This window comes from Schistocerca serialis, chromosome 9 (assembly GCF_023864345.2).
Source record: "Schistocerca serialis cubense isolate TAMUIC-IGC-003099 chromosome 9, iqSchSeri2.2, whole genome shotgun sequence".
Classification (NCBI taxonomy): domain Eukaryota; kingdom Metazoa; phylum Arthropoda; class Insecta; order Orthoptera; family Acrididae; genus Schistocerca; species Schistocerca serialis.
The window spans coordinates 168,202,721-168,221,632 of record NC_064646.1 but is presented as its reverse complement, the minus strand read 5'-3'; the positions used below and the strand labels follow the sequence as shown (position 1 = coordinate 168,221,632).

General features: G+C 44.4%; 1 protein-coding gene and 2 non-coding genes across 3 annotated transcripts in view; 1 reads left to right on the top strand and 2 right to left on the bottom strand.

Moving 5' to 3' along the window:
* Window positions 1-18,560, bottom strand: part of LOC126419453 (odorant receptor Or2-like) — a 113,776-nt gene extending 95,216 nt beyond the window's left edge. Inside the window, exon 1 of the mRNA XM_050086641.1 lies at window positions 18,534-18,560. Coding sequence (XP_049942598.1) covers window positions 18,534-18,560 — 27 coding nt within the window. The remainder of the gene's footprint in view (window positions 1-18,533) is intronic.
* Window positions 16,846-16,920, bottom strand: Trnat-ugu (transfer RNA threonine (anticodon UGU)). The gene has a single exon. It is a non-coding gene; the product is annotated as a tRNA-Thr (tRNA).
* Trnat-ugu (transfer RNA threonine (anticodon UGU)) lies at window positions 17,091-17,165 on the top strand. The gene has a single exon. It is a non-coding gene; the product is annotated as a tRNA-Thr (tRNA).
* Window positions 18,561-18,912: the final 352 nt, after the last annotated feature.

The following is an 18,912-nucleotide window of genomic DNA, read 5'->3' as shown; positions in this document are numbered from 1 at the left end:
AAAATTAATTGTTGGTAAGGCGGGTACCAGGTTGAGATTCATTGGGAGAGTCCTTAGAAAATGTAGTCCATCAACAAAGGAGGTGGCTTACAAAACACTCGTTCGACCTATAGTTGAGCATTGCTCGTCAGTGTGGGATCCGTACCAGATCGGGTTGACGGAGGAGATAGAGAAGATCCAGAGAAGATCGGCGCGTTTCGTCTCAGGGTTATTTGGGAAGCGTGATAACGTTACGGAGATGTTTAGCAAACTCAAGTGGCAGACTCTGTAAGAGAGGCGCTCTGCATCGCGGTGTAGCTTGCTGTCTAGGTTTCGAGAGGGTGCGTTTCTGGATGAGGTATCGAATATATTGCTTCCCCCTACTTATACCTCCCGAGGAGATCACTAATGTAAAATTAGAGAGATTCGAGCGCGCACGGAGGCTTTCCGACAGTCGTTCTTCCCGCGAACCATACGCGACTGGAACAGAAAAGGGAGGTAATGACAGTGTCGTGTAAAGTGCCCTCCGCCACACACCGTTGGGTGGCTTGCGGAGTATAAATGTAGATGTAGATGTAGAAAGGTAAATCTTTGGACATTAGTAAATGTAACTGCGCAGTTATTTTCGCCGAGCACTAAAGGACTTTGTTAACCATATTGTTGGTTGAAAGGCATGTTTGTAGGGGCAATGTGTATGTATTTTAACCTCTTATCTTTTAAGAGTGTTGTTAGTCTTGAAACTGACTGCTGTTTCAATTTTAGAAAGTGTACTTTCTTCTTGTTACACACCCGTTCTGTGGAGCGACGACCTGTTTGTATATTAGCACCTAGTGGAGGCGTAAGGTGGAACACGGTGCAGGCGTAAGCTGAAACACGAGTCTCAGTAGTGCGGGCTGGTCGCTGGGCCGGCGTGTGCTTGATGTTACTGTACGTTTTCTTTGTGATTAACTTTCATTGAACATGAAATATTAATTGGTGTTATCAATTAGAAGCTATGAAATACTAGTCTGTTCTGCTGTCGCAGGGTAGAGGTGGGGTTCTATGTGCTATTGGATATTCAAGGGCCATGAGTAGCATGTCGTAAATTATGATAGTGTACCGATTTATACTCCTCCGATTAAAGCGTCATGTGTGGTGAAATGAAGAAAATGCTTGAGACAAACATATGTAGACTTTGCCATAGAACTGTAATCTGCAATTAAAAAAAATTGGGGTTCCCCCAGGGTGGGGTGGAGGTCGCGGGTGGCATCATTGGATGTCCCCCTCTGAGACAAACAAACTGGAATTATAACTTTTCTCTATCCGATGTATAGTTTTCGATATATTTCAATACCTTCAGTTAAAATGAAAAACCTGTACGTGATTGAAACAGTAGTAGGGTAGTGGCGGCCTCAGTGCAATTTTGATATCAAATTGATATGCAAATTAACTAAATTGATCAATTAAGCACCCCGCCCCTGACCACCCCCTCCCCCCGATCACGCCCACCCCCTCGGCTGTGCTGACCTCTCGCCATACTCACGTCCCCACCACCCAGAAATTGGCGGGAAATTAAAATTGGTGGTACCCTTTCCAGGATTCCCCGGTGCTTCCGTTGCCGGAAGGTGCTGTTCACAACACGCGTGAGGTAGCACAAATAAAAAGAGGTACTTTTTGTTGTGTCTAGACAAGACAGGCTAGACATAATGAGAGGAAGTCGAAAGGCACGCGCTAAGCCAAAGCAGGGTGCGTGAGGTCTGAAACAGCATACGTAATGAATGCTATAAAGAAAAGTACGTAGCTTCTGGAATACTTAACTTTAATCCATCCTTTTGGTACATCTGGATATTGTGGCGATACAAGTGAGACTCTTTAGATACATGCAATGTTACTAATGGCGCCTTGCTAGGTCGTAGCCATTGACTTAGCTGAAGGCTATTCTAACTACCTGCTCTGCTAATGAGCTATGCTTCGTCCGTGTAGTCGCTAGCTAAGTCGTCCGTACAACTGGGGCGAGTGCTAGTCCGTATCTCGAGACCTGCCTTGTGGTGGCGCTCGGTCTGCGATCACACAGTGGCGACACGCGGGTCCGACATGTACTAATGGACCGCGGCCGATTTAAAACTACCACCTAGCAAGTGTGGTGTCTGGCGGTGACCCCACACTTTTTTTTTGTCATCAGTCTACTGACTGGTTTGATGTGGCCCGCCACGAATCCCTTTCCTGTGCTAACCTCTTCATCTCAGAGTAGCACTTGCAACCTACGTCCTCAATTATTTGCTTGACGTATTCCAATCTCTGTCTTCCTCTACAGTTTTTGCACTCTACAGCTCCCTCTAGTACCATGGAAGTCATTCCCTCATGTCTTAGCAGATGTCCTATCATCCTGTCCCTTCTCCTTATCAGTGTTTTCTACATATTCCTTTCCTCTGCGATTCTGCGTAGAACCTCCTCATTCCTTACCTTATCAGTCCACCTAATTTTCAACATTCGTCTATAGCACCACATCTCAAATGCTTCGATTCTCTTCTGTTCCGGTTTTCCCACAGTCCATGTTTCACTACCATACAATGCTGTACTCCAGACGTACATCCTCAGAAATTTCTTCCTCTAATTAAGGCCGGTATTTGATATTAGTAGACTTCTCTTGGGCAGAAATGCCTTTTTTGCCATAGCGAGTCTGCTTTTGATGTCCTCCTTGCTCCGTCCGTGATTGGTTATTTTACTGCCTAGGTAAAAGAATTCTTTAACTTCATTGACTTCGTGACCATCAATCCTGATGTTAAGTCTCTCGCTGTTCTCATTTCTACTACTTCTCATTACCTTCGTCTTTCTCCGATTTACTCTCAAACCGTACTGTGTACTCATTAGACTGTTCATTTCGTTCAGCAGATCATTTTATTCTTCTTCACTTTCACTCAGGATAGCAATGTCATCAGCGAATCGTATCATTGATATCCTTTCACCTTGTATTTTAATTCCACTCCTGAACCTTTCTTTTATTTCCATCATTGCTTCCTCGATGTACAGATTGAAGAGTAGGGGCGAAAGGCTACAGCCTTGTCTTACACCCTTCTTAATACGAGCACTTCGTTCTTGATCGTCCACTCTTATTATTCCCTCTTGGTTGTTGTTCATATTGTATACGACCCGTCTCTCCCTATAGCTTACCCCTACTTTTTTCAGAATCTCGAACAGCTTGCACCATTTTATATTGTTGAACGCTTTTTCCAGGTCGACAAATCCTATGAAAATGTCTCGATTTTTCTTTAGCCTTGCTTCCATTATTAGCCGTAACGTCAGAATTGTCTCTCTAGTCACTTTACCTTTCCTAAAGCCAAACTGATCTTCACCTATCGCATTCTCAATTTTCTTTTCCATTCTTCTGTATATTATTCTTGTAAGCAGCTTCGATGCATGAGCTGTTAAGCTGATTGTGCGATAATTCTCGCACTTGTCAGCTCTTGCCGTCTTCGGAATTGTGTGGATGATGCTTTTCCGAAAGTCAGATGGTATATCGCCAGACTCATATATTCTACACACCAACGTGAATAGCCGTTTTGTTGCCACTTTCCCCAATGATTTTAGAAATTCTGATGGAATGTTATCTATCCCTTCTGCCTTATTTGACCGTAAGTCCTCCAAAGCTCTTTTAAATTCCGATTCTAATACTGGATCCCCTATCTCTTCTAAAGCGACTCCTGTTTCTTCTTCTATCACATCAGACAAATCTTCACCCTCATAGAGACTTTCAATGTATTCTTTCCACCTATCTGCTCTCTCCTCTGCGTTTAAAAGTGGAATTCCCGTTGCACTCTTAATGTTACCACCGTTGCTTTTAATGTCACCAAAGGTTGTTTTGACTTTCCTGTATGCTGAGTCTGTCATTCCGACAATCATATCTTTTTCGATGTCTTCACATTTTTCCTGCAGCCATTTCGTCTTAGCTTCCCTGCACTTCCTATTTATTTCATTCCTCAGCGACTTGTATTTCTGTATTCCTGATTTTCCCGGAACATGTTTGTACTTCCTCCTTTCATCAATCAACTGAAGTATTTCTTCTGTTGCCCATGGTTTCTTCGCAGCTACCTTCTTTGTGCCTATGGTTTCCTTCCCAACTTCTGTGATGGCCCTTTTTAGAGATATCCATTCCTCTTCAACTGTACAGCCTACTGCGCTATTCCTTATTGCTGTATCTATAGCGTTAGAGAACTTCAAACGTATCTCGTCATTCCTTAGTACTTCCGTATCCCACTTCTTTGCGTATTGATTCTTCCTGACTAATGTCTTGAACTTCAGCCTACTCTTCATCACTACTATATTGTGATCTGAGTCTATATCTGCTCCTGGGTACGCCTTACAATCCAGTATCTGATTTCGGAATCTCTGTCTGACCATGATGTAATCTAATTGAAATCTTCCCGTATCTCCCGGCCTTTTCCAAGTTATCTTACTGGAGAAAAAAATAAAGAAATAAAAATAAAAACATGTGTAGGGCATTGCAGAATATGGAAATAGGATTAATCTGTAGCAATGAGGAACGCTTCCAAACTACTGTACTAAGGTGATGACCTCCATTTAATCCCATGTTCCACTGTGACAAGTAGCAGACATCCAGCATTCCACCAAGGCTCCCTCCATCTCAACGGAGACATTTCAGTCAATCATTGTGTGGCAATCTACAGCATACCCAGTGAACGGTCGAGATGGGGAAGATACCACTGAAAGGGGCGATATGCTTTAATACACATCGCAGTTAATAACGAGATATATTTTACCCAGAAGTCGGAGAGAGTAATATCTACCACATTCTACAACCCGTGTAGAAACATAGTGAGCTGAATTGGTGCGGTAGGGCCGTGTTTTGACCTCTCAGTGGAAATGGGAACATGTTGTCATTGCTCCGCCACCCGTGTACAATGTGTAAGGTGAGCGCCAAACGAAGCCTGCTCCTACAACACGACGTAGTATAAAAGACAGTACGAAGAGTTCTGGTGGTGTTTATCATGAAAATTAAGAAGACGCATCATACAGGTACTGCAGTCCGAAGCAGATCCGCATCCCTCAGGGTCCACTCACGTCTATCAACCAAACATTCTAACATCGTTATTCTGTACCATGCAACAGAGAAAAATTACGAGCTATAAAAGCTCCGCTAATTTCATCCAATAGATTTTTACCGCATCTCTCGCTTCTACACAATACAGTCTATGTGCTAGCAGCGAGTATATGCCACGATCTTATTAAATATACAGGTATTTATATATTGGAGCAGGTGACCAGTGATCTACGTCGCTTTCAGAGATCGGTGTAAAGGTTTCATCGCCCTTACTGTACGAGAAGCTTCTCCCACAGGTTATCAGTCGCAGGAGACGGTCCCTGTTAAGTTGTTTGATACATCGCTTTCCGTGCTGTAACATGCTTTGTACACTCCTACACGTTTTGTTTTTTTTCCGCCGTGACTTCGACGCCTGTGTCAGATTTCAAACTGACATTAGCACGTTTGGTCCATTGCCTCCTCAGAAAACTAGACGTCACACGGTGTAAATCATGTTGGTGCTGCTGATCCCACGATACACCCACACACTGGGTGATTGAAATAAAAGATAGTCACAACATAAGGAAACTGGAAGAGTTTTGAGGCATTGTGGAGCGTTTCCAAACTTCTGTCCGTGATTGACGACCTCTACATTTAAATTCATCATTCACAGTGACGGGATAGCTCATGGCGCTGTGTTCCGTTTGATTGATTCTCATATTGCTGCCATGCACGCTATCACTATTTATGTGTTAAGCGTCCCCCGAAGGTATTGCCTCCTCCACCGAGACTCTTTCTCCGTCTCAAACAAATTATGTCAGTCAATCATTGTGCAGTAATCAACAGCATACAAGTGGACTGTTGGGGTGGAAAAGACACCGTCGATGTACTGTAACAATAAGCATCATAGTTGATAGTGCGATCAATTTTAGCAATTTTATCGTAATTTCAACACCGACCAGTGACCCAGCAACATGCTTACCAATTTTTGTATCGTCCCTAAACAGCCCCTCCACTAATTTGCTGTACCATTGCGAATGTAAGTAGATGACTGTGCAGTACGATCATTCAGTGTGAATTCTCGATCATATACTCCGAAGCATACCAGACAGCGACCTACATGTCTCTAGCACATCGATGAGAGTGCGTAACTTATGATCTTTCTCTATGTGGATGTGAGCCGTGCATGGCTCGCATTGACCCATTTATTGTTTGTCATCTTCTATTAGGGTACTGCCGCCTCGTTTCTTATTCCATTTACTGGCATCACTAACTTCCTGCCTTACTTTCCTGTGAGCAGCAGCAGCAGCGCGTATCGATAAGTGCACTGTCGTACCATCTCTGGAGCGACCAACAGTATCTCCGGGTCGTCGTGTGTCTGTCAGCATTTCGAGACGGATCAGCAGTGCAGTCGGGATGTGGCAGCAGTGAAGTCGGGGATGGAGCGCCAGTGAGGTGCCGACAGCCACTGCTCACCGACCGCTGGTGACACACATGAACTATCCGACGGAGGGAGATTGGAGCGGGGCGACTGTTGGTTGGTCGTTTGGTTGGTCGTCTCATCGGCCGACGTATATTTGGTCCTTTCACCATTGCCAGGCCTGCAGTCGGTCGGTTGGCGTGGAGGAGCGAGCAATTCTTCGCGGGATGTAGTTTGGCCAGGGCCACTGGTGGTCTCTACGCAGTGTTGGAGTGTGTGGGGCTATTCCCATTACTATGAGGTCCGTGGCTCGCCGACCCTGGACACGAAACTTGAGTTTTGATTTAATCCACCAGCAAGTCAAGACTGTTCCATTGTGTCGTTTGGAGTTCGTTGTCGGTTGTTCGGATATTCCCGCGACCAACAACGTGGTTTTCAAGTTGGAAAATTCTAGCCACCCACCGGTGGAGTTTCACTGGAGTTGGTTATTTGAATTGAAGTGCACCAGCGGAATCTTCTGCCTTGTGGCCGTTAACATTCCGGTTACCTGCCCTGGCCCTTGACGTAAATTTCAGGCGGTGTAGCTTCTTCATCGTGTTGTTGCTGTCCAGCACGGTGTGTAGTTTGACAGCTCCATGTATGATTGGTTGTGGATGGCAATATCTTCTACGTCGTTCTGTTGAACTCCCTGTTGTGCCCTGGTCGGGTGAAGTGGAAGTTATCTTGTCGGTGGGTGCGTTGACTGTCGGTCAGTTGGGTTGTCGTCGCATGGTGAATGGTTGGCCTGACTGCCTGTCTCACCTAAGCTAGTGTTAGTGTTTGAGTTCCAGGCCGACCCTCGAACATCTGGGCGCCCTTGGGTGTACTGCCTTTTTTTAAATTGTTCTTGTTGTTTGTACTTGTATGGCTTCTAGCCGTTTTTTTTTTTAAATTAAGGTTGTTTTGCCGTAAGATTCTTTAGGCCTTCAGCCTTGTTCAAAGAACTGTTTCACGTAAGGCCTTTGGCATTTTAAAAATTTTAATGTTGTTGAATTTTAAGTTTTGGGCTTTCAGACGATTTTGAATTCAAATTCTTTGCTCTGAAAATCTCAGATTCTTTGGGCCTTCAGCCTAAATAAGGAACTGTTGTAAGATAAGGCTTGCCTTTTGAATTTCTGATTATGCTTTTTTAAGTTATTGGCCTTGAGCCGTTTTTAAATTAAAGTTGCTTTCAGCCAGTAACTAATTCTCAAAGATTAAAGCTGTGTGTTTAAAAAAAATTTTTTTTTGGGCTCTTGTAATGTTTGATCAACTAATAAAGTTGTATGTTCGAGTGTAACTGACAGCCACTTATTTTGGCCCCTTTACACAGTTTAAACTACCTGTCCTGTCCTGCTGGTTAAGCGGGGTGTCTGAGGATGGTAGTCACAAGACATTCTCGCACTTTTAGGATAAAGTTAGAGACCTAAAGATCTCCTCGCATAGTCTTTGACCAACACTCCCTGCAGACCACCAGAAGTAAACCGCCACATTCCAAGTTCCGTGTAGCAACAGTGCGAACCGAGGCTGTAGCTGCTGCCCGCACCCATCCAAGAGCACAAGATTTCTCCAGATGTGCGAATGTCGAAGAGGTTAGAACCCATTAATGGTATACAATAGATATGAATCTGTTGTGATGATGTAACAGGCGATTAAGAACAAGAAACGGGTGGTTTTATGTATGATGGAGCTCCAGACGGATTAAGTTTGTGGCGTTTTACGTAAATCAACTGCGCTATCAATTCTAAAGTATTGTTCTAGTGTGTGGTGTCATTACCAAGAAGTCACTGGTAAGAGAGAACATAAACACATGCACTCCTAAGGCTACAATTTTCTGCAGTTAAAACACGCTATCATGTTAGATCGCTGCGGTTCCCGACCTATAGTCATATTGAGTGCAACGCTGTTACTATCCCAATGTAAGAAATATATTTCCAACGCATGTCATACGTTCTCCTTGCAGGTTTCTCTACGATAAACCATGGTGATAAAATGAAATATGAAAAACTGCTTCCTTTAAAACATCGATTTCTTGTGACACACGTACAATATAGCTTTTCAGAGATGTATAGCTCCCACTATTCACATCCGATGAGGGTTCAGAAATTATACTATGCTAGCACCCGTCCTGTATAAAATGATCGTTAGTAACGGAGAATGCCTCTTACAAAGAAAGGGACAAACTCATAGCAGCGGTGTTTGACATGTGAAATTACACGCCATTCCGCCACTAACTCCGTAAGCAGGACATCTGTCAAGCAGATGTATGCATGGGGACTGTAATACCTCACAAACACCTGCCGCTTAGAATCACCGTAGTTACGAAATTGGAGACTCAATTTTATGCCCAAGATGCGGCAGAGGAATCGAGTACGTCGCATAAATCTTCGTTTGTCCAAAGGAATGTGTCGAAACAGGATGGAAGTCTTTTGATGACGAGAAGTTTGCTGTTAACAGTCGCACGTAGACAGTGCTCTAAGTCACATACAGAACACGCAGTTGTATGCGAGTCGAACGCAGGTTACGTCCACAACTGATGCATCCCTACAGAACAACAGAAAAAAATGAACAAATGACCTGCAACGACATGTCCCTCTCTCTCTAGAGTGCATTATCAGTCTACCATTAAATCCTACTTCGTTACAACTCCATCTCAACCGATCACTCCATCCACTCTCTGTCATCGTTTAACGCAGATGCAAGTAAGTTTAGAGGCAAATGGTTCTCTTTTTGGCACAACAGAGGCTAGGTTTGGACTGATGGAAACATGTAATATGTTCAGGATAGTAAATGTTCTGTGTGATCAGGCAACATCTCCACTGTTCCCTGATAATAGCAGAAAATTACTCGTTAAGGGGTGTGTTATGTAAGTATTTTTCCTTCTAACATGATCAATTGACGTAATTAATTTTGTTAGTTAGATAGTGAAAGAGGCAGAAGAAGCGATGAACTTCAAGCAGGTTGGGATTGAGCTGGGAGATTTCTGTCAGTGGTGAAAGAGCAGAATTTTACAGCCTGCTGTGAAGCCACTGTGAGGAGTGGCCCAGCAAGCATCACCCCCCATTGTCAGAGGTCGAGCGAAAGTTGAAAGGTGCAGTAAAGATAGCCACCTAACAAGAATCACCTGGAATTTTTTCAACCGAATAGGAATACGTCTCCTGTCTCCACACAGGTGCCCAAGAGTAAACAGTCAAGAACTCTTCCCACACAGAACGCTTAGCATGTCCCCGCCACTATATCTGGGAACTTGTGACTGGTTGAGCACTTCAGTCATCTAACAAGAATCACCTGGAATTTTTTCAACCATGTTGGAATGTGTCTCCTATTGCCACACAGGTGTCTAGGAGTCTTCCCACACAGAATGCTTAGCACGTCGTTACCACTGTCTCCAGGGACTTGTGATTGGCTGAGCACTTCAGCCATCTAACAAGAATCACCTGGAATTTTTCAACCATGTGGGAATGCGTCTTCTGTCGCCACACAGGTGCCTAGGAGTCAACGGCCAAGTACTCTTCCCACACAGAATGCTTAGCACTTTCCCACCACTGTCTCCAGGGATTTGTGATTGGCTGAGCACTTCAGATGAACGTTGCTTTCAATTGTTTGAGGCACTTCTAGGACACTCTATATGAACTGCTAGGGGTTGGTCTAGAAAGAGTGGGAGGAATTGAGGTTGTAATGAGGGGTCATCATTGGCTGCGTCGAGATATTTGCTAATATCGAGGCAGAATCTGTCAGGGACTCTCTGGCGGGTATCCAGCCAACACACATCACTGGAGAGTGTGTAATTTGTTTGAAACTTTGCTGGCAAAGCGTCCAGTGATTAATCTCAAACTTAAACTGACGAAGTGCCCATTGTGCCGCCTGGAGCATAGGAAGAAATTGGTGCTTCTCCATGGAGCTGTAGCCATTCCAAAGTGGTCATTTACAACCACGCACTTGAGTCAAGTGGCTGCTCCGGGAAACTGTGCAAGCATATTGTCTTCACATCTGCGCATTGTACTTCGTCTCCATGACGACTGCAGCCTATCACAGATCGACATAGCTGATGTGCTCTCCACTCGACTGTGGTGATACACGCGCCACGGGTTGAGGGACCATAACGATAAATGTTTTAGTTCCACTAGGTTGTTCTCGGAACTCTCTCTTGTCAGCGCCAGTCATTTTGGAGAATTTTATTAACAAAGAGGCTACGCAATATCAACTATTTAAGAGTTTCTCACACGAAAACGGAAGATGCGACTTTTGCGTAGAAGATAGGTGTTTAGCCAAACTTAGTCTGACCAATAGGTTTAATTGAATGTCGTACTGTACAGATTCTGTTTTGCAATTTCCTTAATTTTTTGTTATAAATATGTTGTTAGTATCTTACTATTCTTATTTAACTAGGATTAGTCTTTACCCCCACTGATCCTGAACAGGTTATTTAAGAACATTTATCAGTTGTGATCTATTAAATAATTTTTGTCTGACATCAGAGGGTGCCCAACCACAGCAGAGCTTGTCAGATTGCAACATATTAAAATCACGACTTATTTTTACTGTATGTGTGTTGCATTTTCTGGAGTGAAAATTAGAGACCAGCCCAGCATTTGCGTAAAAGAGAGCGGGAAACGGTCTAAAAACCACATTCAAGGTGGCAGATGTTCCAGCCATGATCATTAATCATCCATGCGGATTCGATCCTGGTCCAGCTCACTCCTCTGTTCCACAAGGTAGTGTAATGCCCCTTATGCTAAGAGAGCAGCTCGACCTTAATTTTAGGATGAGATTTCCAAGACTGTGCGTTAGTACTGAACAGAAATCAAACATGGACGGTTGGGAAACTGGAAAAGAAGAGTTTCGAAGAGTTTGAGATGTGGTGCTATACAAGGAAGTTGAAAATCATGTGGGCTGTTAAGATAAGAAATAACGTTGTACTTCGCAGATTCAATGAACAGAGGAACTTGTGGACATCTACATCTACATGATTACTCTGCAATTCACATTTAAGTGCTTGGCAGAGGGTTCATCGAACCACAATCATACTATCTCTCTACCATTCCACTCCCGAACAGCGCGCGGCAAAAACGAACACCTAAACCTTTCTGTTCGAGCTCTGACTTCTCTTATTTTATTTTGATGATCATTCCTACCTATGTAGGTTGGGCTCAACAAAATATTTTCGAATTCGGAAGAGAAAGTTGGTGACTGAAATTTCGTAAATAGATCTCGCCGCGACGAAAAACGTCTTTGCTTTAATGACTTCCATCCCAATTCGCGTATCATATCTGCCACACTCTCTCCCCTATTACGCCATAATACAAAACGAGCTGCACTTTTTTGCATCCTTTCGATGTCCTCCGTCAATCCCACCTGGTAAGGATCCCACACCGCGCAGCAATATTCTAACAGAGGACGAACGAGTGTAGTGTAAGCTGTCTCTTTAGTGGACTTGTTGCATCTTCTAAGTGTCCTGCCAATGAAACGCAACCTTTCGCTCGCCTTCCCCATAATATTATCTATGTGGTCTTTCCAACTGAAGTTGTTCGTAATTTTAACACCCAGGTACTTAGTTGAATTGACAGCCTGGAGAATTGTACTATTTATCGAGTAATCAAATTCCAACGGATTTCTTTTGGAACTCATGTGCATCACCTCACACTTTTCGTTATTTAGCGTCAACTGCCACCTGCCACACCATGCAGCAATCTTTTCTAAATCGCTTTGCAACTGATACTGGTCTTCGGATGACCTTACTAGACGGTAAATTACAGCATCATCTGCGAACAACCTAAGAGAACTGCTCAGATTGTCACCCAGGTCATTTATATAGATCAGGAACAGCAGAGGTCCCAGGACGTTTCCCTGGGGAACACCTGATATCACTTCAGTTTTACTCGATGATTTGCCGTCTATTACTACGAACTGCGACCTTCCTAACAGGAAATCACGAATCCAGTCGCACAACTGAGACGATACCCCACAGGCTTGCAGCTTGATTAGAAGTTGCTTGTGAGGAACGATGTCAAAAGCTTTCCGGAAATCCAGAAATACAGAATCAACCTGAGATCCCCTGTCGATAAGGGCCATTACTTTGTGCGAATAAAGAGCTAGCTGCGTTGCACAAGAACGATGTTTTCTGAAACCATGCTGATTACGTATCAATAGATCGTTCCCTTCGAGGTGATTCATAATGTTTGAATACAGTATATGCTCCAAAACCCTACTGCAAATCAATGTCAATGATATAGGTCTGTGGTTCGATGGATTACTCCTACTACCCTTCTTAAACACTGGTGCGACCTGCACAATTTTCCAATCTGTAGGTACAGATCTATCGGTGAGCGAGCGGTTGTATATGATTGCTAAGTAGAGAGCTATTGCATCAGCGTAATCTGAAAGGAACCTAATCGGTATACAATCTGGACCTGAAGACTTGTCCGTATCCAGCGATTTGAGTTGCTTCGCAACCCCTAAGGTATCTACTTCTAAGAAACTCATGCTAGCAGCTGTCCGTGTTTCAAATTCTGGAATATTCCATTCGTCTTCCCTGGTATAAATAAAATGGAAATGTCGTGTGGCTAGGGCCTCCCGTCGGGTAGACCGTTCGCCTGGTGCAGGTCTTTCGATTTGACGCCACTTCGGCGACCTGCGCGTCGATGGGGATGGTGAAGGAATTTCGGAAAACTGCGTTCAATAACTCCGCTTTAGCGGCACAGTCGTCGGTAACAGTACCATCGGCACTGCGCAGCGAAGGTATTGACTGCGTCTTGCCGCTTGTGTACTTTACATACGACCAGAATTTCTTCGGATTTTCTATCAAATTTCGAGACAATGTTTCGTTGTGTAACCTATTAAAGGTATCTCGCATTGAAGTCCGTGCCAAATTTCACACGTCTGTAAATTTTAGCCAATCTTCGGGATTTCGCGTTCTTCTGAACTTCGCATGCTTTTTCCGTTGCCTCTGCAACAGCGTTCGGACCTGTTTTGTGTACCATGGGGGATTAGTTCCATCTCATACCAATTTATGAGGTATGAATCTCTCAATTGCTGTTGCTACTATATCTTTGAATTTGAGCCACATCTCGTCTACATTTCCATAGTCAGTTCGGAAGGAATGGAGATTGTCTCTTAGGAAGGCACTTTATCCGCTTTTTTAAATAAAATTATTTTGCGTTTGTTTCTGTTGGATTTGGAAGAAACGGTATTGAGCCTAGCTACAACGACCTTGTGATCACTAATCCCTGTATCAGTCATGATGCTCTCTGTTAGCTCTGGATTGTTTGTGGCTAAGAGGTCAAGTGTGTTTTCGCAACCATTTACAATTCGCGTGGGTTCGTGGACTAACTGCTCTAAATAATTTTCGGAGAAAGCATTTAGGACAATCTCGGAAGATGTCTTCTGCCTACCACCGGTTTTTAACAAGTATTTTTGCCGACATATCGAGGGAAGGTTGAAGTCCCCACCAACTATAACCGTATGAGTGGGGTATTCATTTGTTGCGAGACTCAAATTTTCTCAGAACTGTTCAGCAACTATATCATCGGAGTCTGGGGGTCGGTAGAAGGAGCAAATTATTAACTTAGTTCGGCTGTTAAGTATAACCTCCACCCATACCAATTCGCACGGAGTATCTACTTCGACTTCACTACAAGATAAACCACTACTGACAGACACAAACACTCCACCACCAATTCTGCCTAATCTATCTTTCCTGAACACCGTCTGAGACTTCGTAAAAATTTCTGGAGAACTTATTTCAGGCTTTAGCCAGCTTTCTGTACCTATAACGATTTCAGCTTCTGTGCTTTTTATTAGCGCTTGAAGCTCAGGGACTTTCCCAGCACAACTACAACAATTTACAACTACAATTCTGACTGTTCCTTGATCCAAGCACGTCCTGTATTTGCCATGCACCCTTTGAGATTGCAGTCCACCCTGTACTTTCCCGAGGCCTTCTAACCCAAAAAACCGCCCAGTCCACGCCACACAGCCTCCGCAACCCGTGTAGCCGCCAGCTGAGTGTAGTGAACTCCTGACCTATTCAGTGGAACCCGAAACCCCAGCACCCTATGGCGCAAGTCAAGGAATCTGTAGCTAACACGGTCGCAAAACCGTCTGAGCCTCTGATTGAGACCCTCCACCCGGCTCTGCGCCAAAGGTCCGCAGTCGGTTCTGTCAACGATGCTGCAGATGGTGAGCTCTGCCTTCATCTCGTAAGCAAGACCGGCAGCCTTCACCAAATCAGATAGCCGCTGGAATCCAGAGAGAATTTCCTCAGATATAAAGCGACACACGTCATTAGTGCCGACATGTGCCACCACCTGCAGCTGGCTGCACCCTGTGCTCTTCATGGCATCCGGAAGGACCCTTTCCACATCAGGAATGACTCCACCCGGAATGCACACGAAGTGCACACTGGATTTCTTCCCCTCGTTAGCCGCCATATCCCTAAGGGGCCCCATTACGCGCCTAACATTGGAGCTCCCAACTACCAATAAGCCCACCCTCTGCGATTGACAGGACCTTGAAGGCTGAGAATCATCCTCTGAAACAGGGCAGGTAGCTGCATCTGGCTCAGCCAGAGACAGTGCCTGAAACCTGTTTGTCAGACGCACCGGGGAGGCTTTCTGATCAGCCTCCGGGGATGTCTTTCACTGCCTGCCACGCCTTGGAATGACCTCCCAATCAACCACAGGCGAGGGCTCAGCCCCACTGCGGGCAGCAACCGGGGCAACCACAGCGGCAGACCGATCTGGGGACAGACGGGACGAGGTTGACATCCCCGTGATACCCAAGTCCGGCTCCCCACAGTGGTGCCCATTAACAACAGCCTCAAGCTACGCGGCCCAAGTCAGCGCCGCTTGTAGCTGTGAGCGAAGGGATGCCAACTCAGCCCTCATCAGAACACAGTAATCACAGTCCCTGTCCATTCTAATCGATGTTGAACAACAGTCACTGAAAAACGAGTCCGTGCCTAGATAGCGCAAGGGAAACACGCAAAGAATGTATGAACTAACCTGTACAAATGCCTAACGACTGCGCTACAATCTGCCTGAATTTACGGTTACAGTAACTAAAACTCAAAATTACACCTCCTATACGAAACTCACACGCAATTTAAGTAAGAATCTACGAAGCAAACACTAAAGCGCGATGCTACAACTCTCAAATACTATAATACGCCCGAAATTTGTGAATTAAACAATGCAAGTACCCAAAAACACACAAAGAAATTAAGAATTAAACTATGTAACAAATACGTAAACTAGGGGTATACGACTTGCTGCTGGCAGCTGCTTATCCAACGGCGGCGGCATTGACAAGAAGAAGGGGCAGGACGTGTTAAGACATTAAAGAATAACTTGCATGGTACTTGAGAGAACAGTAGAGGGTAAAATCTGTAGGGAAAGACAGAGACTGGAATACAGGTACTAGCACATCCAACATATAACTGAAGACGTTCCGTGCAAGTGCCGCTTATGGATAACGAGGGTGGCATAGGAGAGGAATTTGTCTCGGGCTGTGTCAAACCAGTCAGAAAACTGATTACCCAAAAAAAGTGTCTTCCCCTGAGCAAAGTATTAAGGCTTACAGAGTACAAACGGCTAAATGTGCAAGGCTCATTCCCAAACTAATGCCTCCTTTTTTTAGTTTTTACTGTGCAGTTATAATTTAAGTGCAGCTGCTCACAGAGGTTCAGCGTGGGCACTAATCGTTTTATGGCAGCGAAACTAGGTACATATTCTAATGCATTAATGCAGAACCAATTTATGCTGGAAAAGTTAGTTCCAGTTTTGGCCACCAGGTGCACATCTGGCGTAGTAAGTTCAATAAAGATTAATAGAAATTTTTCCGTATGTAATGGATCAGGAACGGGAAGTAGGCAGAAAAGGTTAAATGAGTAAGAAAGGCATAATGTTGACGTTATTATTAATTTCCAGTCACACAGTTTGTTCAATATGAGCACCAGAGACATCGACGAGATGCTATACAGCGCCAAATTAGAACCTGGTGGCCAAAATTGGAACAATTTTTTTTGCATCATAAGTCGGGTCTGCATTAAGACATTATACTATCTATCATGTTTCGCTACCAAATGATAATTGCAGTCCACACGAGACTTCTATGTGTATTTGCACTTAAGTATAACTACCCAGTACCACTTTTTGAAACTTTCCCATATTGTCCTCTTGGTTTCAACAGATAGTAGCAGCAGGGGAGAATTCCAAATTGTATGTCACATGAAAACGCTTGCAGTGCAGAGATGTGTCATTGAATTCCACCCTGCTGAACAAATTGCGCCATTGACGCTTGCTAAATGTTTATCGAAACGATACAGTTTTTTTGTAATGAAATGATAATTAAATAGACACCCTAGCTGCAAGCAGACGTTGATACACTTCATTGGGGACATGTTGAAAATGTGTGCCCCGACCGGGACTCGAACCCGGGATCTCCTGCTTACATGGCAGACGCTCTATTCATCTGAGCCACCGCGGGCACAGAGGATAGTGCGTCTGCAGGGACTTATCCCTTGCATGCTCCCCGTGAGATCCACATTCCCAACATGTCCACAACACTACATTCGTAGTGCGCCTAATAGATGTTGGGAATGTGGATCTCACGGGGAGCGTGCAAGGGATAAGTCCCTGCAGACGCACTATCCTCTGTGCCCGCGGTGGCTCAGATGGATAGAGCGTCTGCCATGTAAGCAGGAGATCCCGGGTTCGAGTCCCGGTCGGGGCACACATTTTCAACATGTCCCCAATGAAGTGTATCAACGCCTGCTTGCAGCTAGGGTGTCTATTTAATTATCATTTCATTTCTAGCAAAGCTGCATGGTCATCCACGGTAACTGTTCTTTCGGGAACAGATACTACCGTCATATATAGTATTTTTGTACTTTAGTAATGTAAGGCAGTTGGTACTGCGTTTCACTTGTACGGAAAATGACGTGCACGACCAGCTACGTATCAGTCGAACCTGCGCACTTTCCGTTCCTCCTAATGAACAGCGCCTCGTTCGACTCACCCGTGATGTTCGGCAGATTACAGCCGTGGAATTGCGTACACACCTGGATGTCGACTAGTGGCCTTTGAACATGTTACGCAACCTCAGTTTTCGCAAAATGTCTGAGAGATGGATCCCGCGAATGCTTACACAAGAAAAAATACAAATAAAAAGTCGAATGGAAATTTTTCAAGACCTACTGGACCATTACGAGGCTGAAGGTGACGTTTTCCTGAACACCATCACCACTAGAGATGAGAAGTAATGTCACCCTACTAGTAGGAACCCAAAAGACAGTCCATGAGTGGCGACAGGTGACATCAAGGAAATAGTTCGAGACGCAGCCACCTGAAGAAAAAGTGGTCTGTATTCCTTCTGGGATAGGGAGGGTATGGTTCTTCCGGATGTCTTGGAGCCTAAAGTAACTGTCATTTCAGTGCGCTACAAGGCAAACCAGATTGGGCTAAAACCACGAAATTGCATGAAACCTAAAGCAAATGTCAACTTAAAACGCTAAAAGACGACCCTGACTAGGCTGAAAGCACAAATTTATAGAGTCTGACCAGGGAAGACCACGAACTTCCGTGTACAATAACTTTAGATCTCGCCATAGTTTTGTGAGAGCGGAACTCGTTGTCAAAATTTAACTCCAGTGACCTATCAAGTCCACCATTCGTTCTTGATTTAGGACATTCAGACTTTAATTTCTGTGAGCCTATAAAAGATAAACAACTTGGTCAACATTTTCCAGATTCAGTCGCTGTAAGAGAGGGCTATCATCGGTTGGTTTTACGGGCTTTTGTTCATAGTTGGCAAAAACGAATGCATAACGAATGGTGGTGATTAGGTGCAAAAGTGACGATATGTATCTGTTTAACTTCGGTTTTATGTTTTCTGTGTCTATTGTAATTTTCACGAAAATAAATGAGGGATATCAGTTTCGGATTACCTTCGTCTCACTGAAACAGAGGGAAACATATGAAAAGAAAATGATGCAGAAGGCATCAGCGAGATTTCGAACGCTAAAAGACCAATTTTAATTACCACTACAAGAAAATATCCAGTTTTCTAACCCCCCTGTACACCTGTAAAGGTGATACCTACCGGCTTACGGTGTACGTAGTCTGCCATCTCGCCAGACCGAAGCGCGGTGCCGGAATTAGCAGTATGGTGCGCCAGCCATTAAATATGAAGCCCCTTGCCGCATGGGTCTTTAATAGCGCAGTGTAGACGATGCAGCAGATGCCCAGAATGTAGCAGCGAACGTCAATGCCTCATGAATGACGACAACACGCACGCCGCTGAGCGGACGCGCACAAGTTCTCATTAAGTCCACGCCTATATTTATATTTCCGCTGCTCCGCCTCCTTGAGCAGTAGGCTTTGCTCAGAGGCAGTGAAATATGCAGCCGGCAGGATAGGGTCTATTAATATTTGAGGGCGCAGTCAATATGCAAAACACGAGAAGCACTCCGAGTGTTGCG